This window comes from Macrotis lagotis, chromosome 7, assembly GCF_037893015.1.
Source record: "Macrotis lagotis isolate mMagLag1 chromosome 7, bilby.v1.9.chrom.fasta, whole genome shotgun sequence".
Classification (NCBI taxonomy): Eukaryota; Metazoa; Chordata; class Mammalia; order Peramelemorphia; family Peramelidae; genus Macrotis; species Macrotis lagotis.
Window position 1 is genome coordinate 1528635 of NC_133664.1, and position 11164 is coordinate 1539798.

The window sequence follows — 11164 nt, forward strand, 5'->3', positions numbered from 1 at the left end:
CTTGGCAGGCTTCCCGACTCCCTCAGACCAGGGCACCCACCCTCCACCCCCACCCCCCACCCCGGGATGGCTTTGGTGAGAGGAGGCAGCCCGGTCCGACTGCCTGAGTCATGGGCTGGGTGGGTTCAGCTGCGTAAGAGCCACGATCCGAGAGCCGGGGGCCTACGGGGGCGAGCCGCAGCAGAAGGAAGGGGCGCTCCTCTCCCCCTGACCGTCCCACCGACGACAGCTAAGCCGAGGATTGGCGCGCGGGGCTCCGACTCCCCCGACTTCGCGTCACGAGGAGCGCAATTGGCTCCAGGTTTGACGGACACTCGCCGGGCCGGGGGCGGGACCGGGAGGGCTGGGGGGGTGGGGGGGTGGGGGGAGCTAGGCGGGGACTCATTGAATATGGATCAGAAAGTGCGGTGGGGAGAGTGTCACGTGGCTCGCGGCCGGGATAAATAAGGGCTGGGCCAGCCGCCTCCCCCCCAGCTCCCCGGTACCTGCGCGCCCGCTGCCGTCCGTGGGGCCGGCCTCCGAGCACTAGCCGGGAGGAAGAGAGGCGAGATCGCCGCCGGTCGGAGGAGGTGAGGGCCCTCGGCTCCCCGGGGCGGCCGGGCGGCTCGCTCCCTGGCCGGGACCCTTGCCCCGGGTCTCTAGAGGACGGACAGACGGACAGAAGAGGATGGGGGAGGTCCCGAAGCGGGGTCCCCAGCCCAGAGGGGGAAGCGGAAAGCCTGGGAGGTGGGGAGAGGGCTTTGGGGTCAGGGGACTTGGGTTCGAAAGCCCTGCAACTCTCCGTGCTGCCTCAGTTTCCCCCTTGCCCGCTGAGGAATTTGACCAGGTGCCGTCTAAAGTCCCTTCCAGGCCTGGAGTGGGTGGCGGAGGGGGTGTGTGTCTGGGGTCCGTCGGTGCGATCTGTGGCCTCGGGGCACTGCGGCCGCGGGGGTGCTCCTCCTGGGGCCGGAGGGAGGCCTCAGCCCTGCCCTCTGCCCCCTCCGGGTTCCAGCCGGTGTCCCGCCTGGGGCCAGGAGCCTCTTCACGGACCGAGCCCGCCCGCTCCCACATCCCCAAGATGAAAGTTCTCGTGGCCCTGGCCGTGCTCTTCCTGGCGTCGGCGCAGACTCTGGCCGAAGAAGTGGGCGCCAACGACGACCTCAACTACTGGGCCGACTGGTCGGACAGCGACCAGATCAAGGTGAGCCTGCGGGCCGCGGGGCTCGGCCAGGCCGCCCGGGGGGGCTGCCCCGACGGGCCCCGCGCAGCCTCGAGGGTCGGGGCAGAGGGCGCCGGCCCAAGCCCAGAGACGCGTCCCCCCCCCCCCCCAGCCCTTCAGCGGGGCGCCATTGAGTCAGCACTGCCGAGCCCCGACCCCGGGGCAAGGGAGCAAGCCTTTAGGAGAAGAGAACGGAACGGGGAGCTGAGGCTGGGCTCCCTGGGGGGTGGCGGGGGGCCTTGGGAGAGATGAGGAGCGGAGAGCCAGCTCCAGCGAGACCCTGGCGGCTGTCACTGGGCTCTAATCGATGGAGAGCATCTGTGTGTGTGTGTGTGTGTGTGTGTGTGTGTGTGTGTGTGTGTGTGTGTGTCGGAGGAGGAGGGATTCACAGGTGTGTGTGTGAGAGAGAGAGAGACAGAGACAGAGAAGAGAAGAGAAGAGAGAGAGGAGAGAAGACAGCGAGAGACAGGGACAGAGACACAGAGACAGAGACAGACAGAGACAGAGAAGAGAAGAGAAGAGAAGAGAAGAGAGAGAGAGAGAGAAGACAGCGAGAGACAGAGACTGGGGAAAGGGGGAGTGGGAGGAGGGAGGAAAAGAGAGGGGCGGGGAGGAGAAAAGGAGGGGAGCGGAAGGAGAGAGAAAGGGGAGAGAGAGTGAAGAGAAGAGGAGGGAGAGGAAGGGAAACGGGGAGAGAGGGCGGAGGAGGAGGGGGAAGGGAGGAAAAGAGAGGGGCGGGGGAGGAGAGTGAGGGGCGGGGGAGAAATGGGGGAAGAAGAGAGAGGAGATGAAAGGAGTCCAAGAGACCGAGACTGCGGGAACTTCCAGATACTCTGCAGCCAGAAGAGGGGTAACTTGCAGCCTTCTTAGACATCCTGGTAGAGCCCAGAGAGTCCTGGGCTGCCCGAGCCTGGCCTCAGGGTCTCTCCTGTCCTGACTCTCTGAGGTGCGGGTGGGGCTCAGGCCTCAGGTCCAGGGCCTTGGAGTACACTCTGGGGCCAAGCCCGCTGTGATGCCATTCCCTCGAGTGCTCATGGCTGTATCTCTCCTCCCTCCATACCTCAACTCCTACTCAAAAAAAGAAGAAAAGGAGATTCTTCTGGCCAGGGGTGGGGAGGCAGCTAGGGTCCCCAACCGGATGGACCTGAGCTGGCCAAACAGTCTAGGCCAGAGTCCTCTGGGAGGAGCTGCCATGAGCAGGACCCAGATCCTGTTCTCCTGGAGCCTATGAAACTGCAGTGTAGCCCTACTCCCTTGATTTCTACAGCAAAAGATCTGTCAGCCCAACTTGGACTTATAGGACCTGGGGGGGGGGAGTCCCTCCCACCTCCCCTCCCTCCCCCTCCCACCTCCCCTCCCTCCCCTCTCCTCCCCTCCTGTCCTTTACTCTTTGCTTCTCTCCTCTCTTCTTTCTGCTTCCCTCCCCTCTTCATTTCTTTCCTGTTTCTCATTTCGCCTTCCTTCTTTCCTCAACTTCCCCTCCTCCCTTTCTGACCTCTGAAACCTAAATATCAGCCAGGCCAGGGGCCTCTGCCCAGTGAACTCTGTAGTCCTGATCTCAAGGATTAAGGAGGGTACAAACCCCAGCTCTACCTTGCACCAGTGATGCACCAGCTCTCTCTCTCTCTCTCTCTCTCTCTCTCTCTCTCTCTCTCTCTCTCTCTCTCTGTCTCTTTCTCTGTCTGTGTATTCTTCTGCCTTCCCCCAACTCCTCCCACACTCATCCCCCCACCCAGGAAGAGCTCTCCGAGCCCTTTGAGCATTTCCTGCAGAGAATTGCCAGGAGACCCAAGCCTCAACAGTTCTTTGGGTTGATGGGCAAAAGGGATGCCGGTAAGTACCCAAGCCCCTCTCCTGTGTGCTCCAAAGGGAAGTCTGGAACCCCTTGGCCCTTCCCTCCTCCCTTAGACTGGGGGGGGGGGGTGGAACTCTGTCCTGATCTCCCCATTTCTTACTTGATTCTGAAAAGAGACACACAGGAGCCAGCCCCTCTCTGCCGGCCTCTTACATGCATGCTTCCAACATCCAAGTGCCAGAAATCCCCAGGACAGGAGACACTTTATCTTGTGAGTGGCCTCCAGATCCCCAGGGGGGAAGAAGGGTGGGGCAGAGCAATGGAGGGCAGCACCCATCCCACACCCCATCTTTGGCATGCAGACGGGCCATCCATTGTACACATCCTAACTCCAGCCTCCATTTCCTTGATGAGATTCCTTCTACCCTTCCTCCTTCTACCTGGTTAATGTCCATTCATTTTTTATCAGATACCTCAGTTGAAAAGCCAGTGGGCATGTTAAAGGCTCTCTATGGTAAACATCTCCCCCTCCCCTCCCTGACTCCCAGCATTGTTCTCTTGAGCACTCTGCATTGGTGGGCACACTAGCTGATGAGTGGAGATCAGATCTCAGCCACTGAGTCTTCCTGTAGCCATTCAACAGTTTCTTCTGGGCAGGAGTACGGGGGAGGGGGGATTTCTTAATGAATTAAGTTCTATTGCTAATTTTATTTGATTGACTAGAAATCCCCATTGCGCTGCATTCTCCGGGCTCCTGGAGCTGTTCTTGTAGTGGCTCTTCCATGAGCCTGTTTTTTTTTTGACCCTTTGCCAAACTGGCTAAGCAGATGACCAGGGGATTGACCAGGAAGCTGACCTGGGATCTGATCTCTGAGCTGTTCAGGGAGCTGTCCAGGGTGGCTTGTTCTTGGGACCCTCTGAGGCCATTTGTGCTAACTAATCTTTTTTTCCCCTGTATTTCTTCCCAGGCCATGGCCAAATATCCCATAAAAGTAAGTGTCAACATTATTTTCACATTTGTTAAGCATGATTATGAGCCATTTGTCAACAACTTCCCTTGTTTTAGGTACAAATCATCCTACCAGTCTGGAGGATATAGAGTCTGGGCATGACTTCAGTTAGAATGAGCTTTCTGGAAAGGCAGTAGCTGGCTGGGTTCTCTGATGCTTTTTAATGATCAGAGAGATGAGCATCTGTAGGGATCCTGACAACAGCACTCATGAAAACCTCAACATATTTATTAGTGGATCATGCCCTCAAAGAGATTCTAAGTTCTGGGAGGCCAGAGACCTCAATTGTGTCTCTCTTATAGTCCCTGACAGTGTACTCTGCATGTAGGACACATCGAGGCTTGGGGGATTTCATTATCTGAGCATTAAACTCCAGTAGGGGGGATGAGAAATTCCTCAGGGTCTTTAATAAACTCTGATTAGCATCCAGCTATAGAACTGGCATCCTGGTGACTTCTGACCAATCCCTTGACTCTGGAAATAGGATCAGAAATGGGTGTATTCCAACAAGTCAGTTATTCAGGAGGGATGAAATTTGGTTAGCCCCTTCTAGGAATGGGGAGATGTCTCCTAGATCCAAGGGAGAGGGCAAATCTCAATTGCTCATTCAGCCCCCTGACTTTCCAGTGGATTCATAATCAAAAGTTTTTGAAACCTCCAGATATAACTGAGCACCTAAAAACCTCTGGCCTGGGGAGTTGAGAAAGGGATAACTTATCTTAGTTTGTTGTTGGTGTTGTTGTTGATGTGGGGTGTCTGAGATAAATTGGAACCAAAAGTAAAACCAGGTCTTTCAAGCTGGAAGGGACTGTTAAAGTCAGCCAGAACTTTACAGCCAGCTCTTTACAAAGGAGGAAACTAAGACCCAGGGAACTGAGACTTGTCCAAGGTCTCATAACTAGAAGATAGCATTTGAAGGGATTTGAAGTCAGATCATCCAGCTCCAAAGGTTTATGTTTCAATAAGGAAAGATATATATTCAGCAGTCTAGGAAGCTATGATTTTTGTCACTAGACATTTTCTGGCTACCCAAGCATTGGCAAATCAAGTTAACGTCACCAATAAGAATGTTTACCAAAATAGAAAAGATGTGCTGCTGTTTCTAAAGCCAGGTAAATGTGAAATTGTCTTTTCTAAGGATCTGGACTTCCAAGGGGTGGTTGATGGAGACTTAGGTTGGTTAGAAAGAGCTTTGCTGATCCAATAGCTGGGCTTGATGCACCTTCTCCAAAAGGCATCTGAAACTTTCCTAGCATGATTTAGAATACTCAATAGATTAACTCTTGGCAGTTCCTGCCTCCATTGGGGGTTTACTGGCCTTCACTCAATTGTTGGGTCATAGACAGTCACATTCTCAAAAGCTTCTTGGTGAGGCACCAGCCAAGGTAAAAGCAGAGGTTTGGAAATAACTGTATATAAGCAACCCTTCCCGAACTCCACTACCACTCCCCCATGAGCTGGGGGGGGGGGGGGCAGGGCTGAGATTCTCTGCTAAGGCAGTGCTGACCTCTTCCTGTGAGCCAGGAGGAAATTCTGCCCAGCCCTTGGAAGTTGGCTTTTCACTTACCTGTCCCCTGGTCAGACATGGTTCAATTAGGGAAAACAGGAAGAGTTGAATTCTCTGAAAAAGACCTAACCTAGACAGCTCCAATCTGATTCACTTGGAGCCATTTCATTTTCATAAGGCGGGGGGGGGGGGGGGGGGGGGGGGGATGAATTCTGGATTGTGATCCTTAGAGAGAATTTCTGAAACATGTGGGTTTTTCAGTTTTCCTGCCCATGGGCTTACCCTATAGGAAAGAGTCATGTTCCCACTTCAGTGACTGTACCCGTGAAGACAACTGTGATCAGGAGAGATACTGTCTTGTCTTTTCTAATCATAAGAATTCTTTGCATATTTCAACACCCCAACATATATTTTTTCAGGGCATAAAACAGATTCCTTTGTTGGACTCATGGGCAAAAGATCTTTAACTTCTGGTATGTATAACTCTCAAATAAAACTAGAGATAGCATCTTAAATCTGTAACTGTTTTACTGCCCATCACCCCTATCTCCAAGTACTGAAATGAAATAAGAGGCTATAGAGTGTTTAAATAGACCTAGAACTAAATGTAACCATGGGTTGTTCGTGGAGAGTGACCCAGGCAGAGCTGAGAGTGATATGGATCCTTCCTTCTCAAAGTCAGTCATGTTCAATGTCAGAACCATCTGCATCTGCATCTTTCTGCTCATCTGTTCTTATTTGTCTTTAACTGGAAAAGCTAGCTGTAGGGAACCTCCCTGTTGCATGGAAACAATCCTTCAAGGGCATAAAGATCAAGATTCAAGGTTAAGTTTGCTTTGTTCTTAAATAGAAAGCCTCCCAAGATGTCATTCAGCTGCTAGCTTCCTCCTTGTGCCTTTCCATCAATGTGCATGGTAATGATGACTAGAAGGCTAACATGAGAAGAGGGAGAATAATAAACCCATCCCGCTTCTAATTGCAGACTGTCAGAATTTGCCCGAGGTTAAAAGGCACCTTGGGGAGTCAGCTTCTAGGTGTTTAGGTATGGTCAGACCAGGGACATGCCAAGGTCGCACAACCTATGGAAATCTCTCCTCACCCTGGACAACTTTTGGGTGTCCATTGCACCCCAAGCCCTTTTTCTTCTTCTCTGTTCAGTAAAGGTTAAGGAAGCCTGATCATCTGACTTTCTGAAACCCCTCTTACGTTTGGAGCGTTTCATTGTTGTTGCCTTTCACGTCAGGCTCATCCTATCCAGATTAAGTAACCCTTCCTTTCTCCATGGGGGATAGTACTGCTGCTCTCTGAGGAAACCTTTCCAAATGGTACTTGAATTTCTTTAGTTGCTTTTAATTACAAAAGAATGTGTGAGCCAGGCATCTCTCTCTAAAGGCTTTCTATCTCTTTAGAGTATGTTGGGATGATTGAGAACTCTTGGAATGGTCTATGTGAACCATTTTAATACCCTTGGATATTTTTTCCAAGGGTATTAAATATTTCCAACTAAAATGTTGTAGGTATACCAAAGGAGACAGTCAAATAATTAAGGAGGAAATGTTTTAGAAGTCGGGGGTTTTTTGATTTGGTTTTGGATTTGGGTTTTCATTTTTATAGGATTTTTTTTTGGCCTGAAGTAACCAAATAAATAAGCATGGCTTCAATTTGGTTAGATAACAAATCTCCATGTACCAGGCAAGAAGAAGGATCCAGTCACCAGAAAAATTCTTTTGTGCCCACAAGAATTATGTATGGTGATCTGGTCTTAATTAGCCAGGTTATGCTTGATTGCTTTTCTAACTTGTCTTCCTTTGGTAACTGCTTTCCAGGATACCAGGACCAAAAGACAGGCCTAAGGTCACACTGTAAGAGATGGCCTATTTGCTTTGATTTTGTTTAGGCAGGTTTGTGAAACAACCACAAACTTCCCATCCTAGATTCTGGTTAGGAATCAAATGAAATATGCAGCTTTCCCTAGCCATGAAACAGTGTCAGATTTGTCTCTGGCTGGTCTTTGAAAGTCAAGAGATAGGAACCTGAGGCTAGCTTTCCAGACTGTCTTTAATGGTCCCAGCCTCAGTGGCCCAGAGACAGAAATTAGCCTCAGAAAATGGAGGTCACAGAACCAGCCTTTCAACTCAAAGGAAATTAATCAGCAAATGTCTTATTCGCTTTCAATCTTTTAAGTAACTAGGGTGGGTTTTTCACTGAAAGAATACATAGGAAGATCATATCTGAGTCCATTCTAATCCATGTTGAATTAAAAAGAGCCTGTTTTACATTGTAAGTGATAGTGTACAATAGTCCGCCATCACATTCAAATGATGAAACATGCTATCCACCTCCACATAGAGAACTGATGGCCTCATTGAAGGCTAAAGCCTGTTTGCTTTCCATTCCTCCCTCTCCCCTCCTCATTTTGCATGACTGTGTATATTTGTTTCTGTTGCCTTCTCAATAGGAGAGGAAGGGAAGACAGAAAAAGAAAGAATTTAGAATGAAAAATGAAATTTAATTAGAAAACAGTAAATGATAGCAGCCATTTTGCTATTAATTCACATACAGATACTTTTGTTGTTTTGAAGTCTGGGTTTTCCTGCTCACCTTCAGAGAATATCTTCCATGGCTATTTAGTATATAGTTCACAAATTGTTGGGTAACGGGCTTATCTACCCATCTATAATCAAATGGAGAACTGAGTCAATTATCTAGCTAATTCCCACCCCTGGCCCCAAGTCTCTCCAGGTTTAATTATCTGTATATTTTTATGTGACAATTCAGATTTGTTCTACTAATTTCCTCAATTCCCAATTGGGAATGCATGTGTGTATGTGTGTTTTACCTCAGAGCTTCTTCATTAATCATAGGTTTGGGAGCAAGTTTTCCATAAGTAACTTCTGAGAAGCCCCTACGCCAAATCCTGATCATTTTGCAATCACAGCCCTTGGTCTACTGGCTGAGATATTTGTGACTGGGGTCCCAAGAGAAATATGCTGGAATCTTCCTTTGAATTAGGACCAGAGCCCCAGTCCAGTTCCACCAGGATGGGGGAGTCACTGATTGGAGACCACCCCGGCTTAGATTATGTCTGCACTTGCTCTAATATAGTTTTTGATGGAAAAAAATTCCCTAATTCTGTGAAGTAGGAACATGCAACAACTGCCCAAGGGGAGCAGTGGTGATTTTCTTCCTTGGAGCAGCCTGCACAAGCGGCAGCTGGCACATTCTATTTCCCCCTTTTTAACATTTTTACTGATATCTATTGTTTCTGCATCATTTTATTCAGTAGGACAATAAATCAAAGGAGAGAGGTGAATATTTACAAAGGAGGAGGGAAGGAAGGAATGAAGAAGAAAGGAAGGAGAGAGGGAGGGATGGAGAGAGGGAGGGAGGAACCCTAGAAGCTTTCTGGGTCTTTGCAGAACTCTCTGGGGACTCCATTAATTCTTTGAGACCATTCAAACATCATGGCAGTGACTCTTGAGGAGGCCCCTCCACCACACCTAGGACAGTCTTTTGATTACAAGACAGGGCCTTGTTGAGAGAAGGCCGCTTGTCAGGTGCCCTTTGAGGGAAAGGGTAAGCAAGCCTAGCCTTGGAGTTCCAGTGCTCATCCTTCTGCCTTGCCATGATTTCTTTGTCCTTGTGGCCTTGCTTGGTTCTCCTGGCATCAACCATGGCTGGGCCCCAGCTTAGACAGGAGAAACAATCTCATACTAAGAAAAGAAGTCCATGCTTACCAGGTAAGTGACCAAAAACTCTGAAGGAATAGTGTCCAAGTCACTCCAAGAAGGAAGAAGGGAGGAGAGGGGAAGTTGATATCAAAGATTTTAGAAACAGCTAACATTGAAGAACATTTCCTGATTGCTTGGGGTGTGTCCTTTATTTGGATTGCTCAGCAAGCCACCTGCAGACCACAGAAGATGTCTTCTCTCCTTTCAGGGTCCTCGGAATGGAGCACAGCACAGAACTATGAGAGAAGGCGTAAATGAAGCATTGCCCAGCAGCCATCCATGAACAGAGTTGGCTCCAGTGGCCCACGATGATGAGGGTCCTTGAAGATCCTCACTAGGCAGAATGATTATTTATTTAATAACACTTGTGGTTTTGAGTTGTAATCCAATCAGACAATTATTTTTCATATTGTGACAATGACTCCCATTGATAAGTGTTTTCTAGCTCTAAGCTGCATCCCTTCAAAATGGAAGCCCCTGATATTTCACAACCAAGCACAGTATTGGCTATGAACTTGTGCTTCTGGGGAAGACTTGGTCACCTAGAAAAATCAATGTTTTGGTTTATGCTTTGTAACTAATGTAATGCAAACCCTTTCTACTGTTTCTCCATGGTTAAGATGGTCTGTAAGTGGGGGATTGAAAGATACTTGTATCACTGCAGCATGTCTTATGTTTTGTGACTAGAGACAGAAAGAGGGAGGAGGAGGAGGTGGCTGGACGGAGAAAGGGAAGGAGAGAACATAGACTGGCATGCAGGGCTTAGACTGGGATTCCTAGAGCTTCATTTCATGGTAGGAAGTTTTATTGTTGTCCAATGTTTGCCATTAAAAGTACTACCCAGCAGCATCCTGGACATTTTGCCTTTTCCTTTTTTGCCCATGGCAGTCACATGAGAAGAAACCACTGGGGTCAATCATGTGCCTCCCCATCTTGTTCTTGGGAAGTGATCATTTCAGAAGAGGAAACCAAGGAAGCCCAGCCAGGAAAGAGCCTTCCTGATGGACACACAAGGAGATTCCAATCAAAGGCTCTTTGCCCTAGAAATAGAGCAGACCATAGGATGGACTTTCCAAAAGGTTCTAAATATGTCCAACTAAGACCCATCTACCACTCTTATTTACAGATAAATTAGGAGCCAGTTTTCATGGCGCACTGCAGACCCAGAGACTCATGGGAATATCTCAGCCCTTGTTCTACCTGAGTCATGATTCCTCAAATTCCACAAAGTGATTTTTCAGGGTCAACCGTTTAAGCATTCCACATAACTTTGAAAAATCTGCAGAAGTGATTTAAGACAAAGTGCTGATCTGTACTAAAAAGTTTTGTGTCTTCAAAAATCCTCCCTCCAACTCTCCCCCCAAATTCAGACTCTACAGGCAATATCTTGGTTCCTGGTACCTTGCCATGAATGACCTTTGAGGTTAGGGTTGGGGCCAGAGGAACCCAATAGATTAAAAGGTTAAAATAGAGTCACTGAACTGATTGATGGGTACTCAGCTGTCTCTGTGACACAATGGGGCCCCAAGTCAGGAAACTCTGAGTTCAAACCTGGCTGCAGACATTTCCTAGTTGTATGACTCTGGACAAGTCCCTTCACTGCTGCCTCCGTTTTCTCAACTGAAAAATGAGATATTTGTCCAGTGCTTAGTACTTACTAGGTACTTGTTCCCTTCCCCTTCTCTTCAGCATGGTTCCCGCCTTGGCTGGCACACCCAATTAAGAGGCATTCCAGGAACAACAGGATGTGGGTCACTCATTGAAAGAAAGCAACCCATAAAGGACCCCAGGAAATGAAGAGCGGTCATTTTAGGGTTTAAGAAACATAAAGACATCCTACTTTAAAAACAGACCAAGGTTGGATCAAGAAACAGAAATGAGGAGTAATTAAACCCAACAAATAATGAATGTCTATACCACCTT

General features: G+C 48.9%; 1 protein-coding gene across 2 annotated transcripts; it reads left to right on the forward strand.

The window, feature by feature from the left end:
* The first annotated feature begins 1019 nt into the window (after positions 1–1019).
* TAC1 (tachykinin precursor 1) lies at positions 1020–10055 on the forward strand. Of its 2 annotated transcripts, none has more exons than XM_074195030.1 (6): positions 1020–1180; positions 2935–3031; positions 3463–3507; positions 3962–3985; positions 5930–5983; positions 9450–10055. In XM_074195030.1, the coding sequence occupies exons 1-6, from the start codon at positions 1058–1060 to the stop codon at positions 9497–9499; spliced, it is 393 nt and encodes a 130-aa protein (XP_074051131.1). In that variant the 5' UTR covers positions 1020–1057; the 3' UTR covers positions 9500–10055. The 2 variants fall into 2 exon arrangements, with proteins under 2 accessions (XP_074051131.1, XP_074051132.1); XM_074195031.1 differs by lacking the exon at positions 2935–3031 and adding an exon at positions 3168–3264.
* Positions 10056–11164: the final 1109 nt, after the last annotated feature.

What these genes read in the sequence shown, in the direction of transcription:
- TAC1 (XM_074195030.1), top strand. Translation starts at nt 1,058, where the DNA reads ATGAAAGTTCTCGTGGCCCTGGCCGTGCTCTTCCTGGCGTCGGCGCAG. An exon ending in GATGGGCAAAAGGGATGCCG is followed by an intron (nt 3,032 to 3,462) that starts GTAAGTACCCAA and finishes ATTTTTTATCAG; the next exon opens with ATACCTCAGTTGAAAAGCCA. An exon ending in CAAAAGATCTTTAACTTCTG is followed by an intron (nt 5,984 to 9,449) that starts GTATGTATAACT and finishes CTCTCCTTTCAG; the next exon opens with GGTCCTCGGAATGGAGCACA.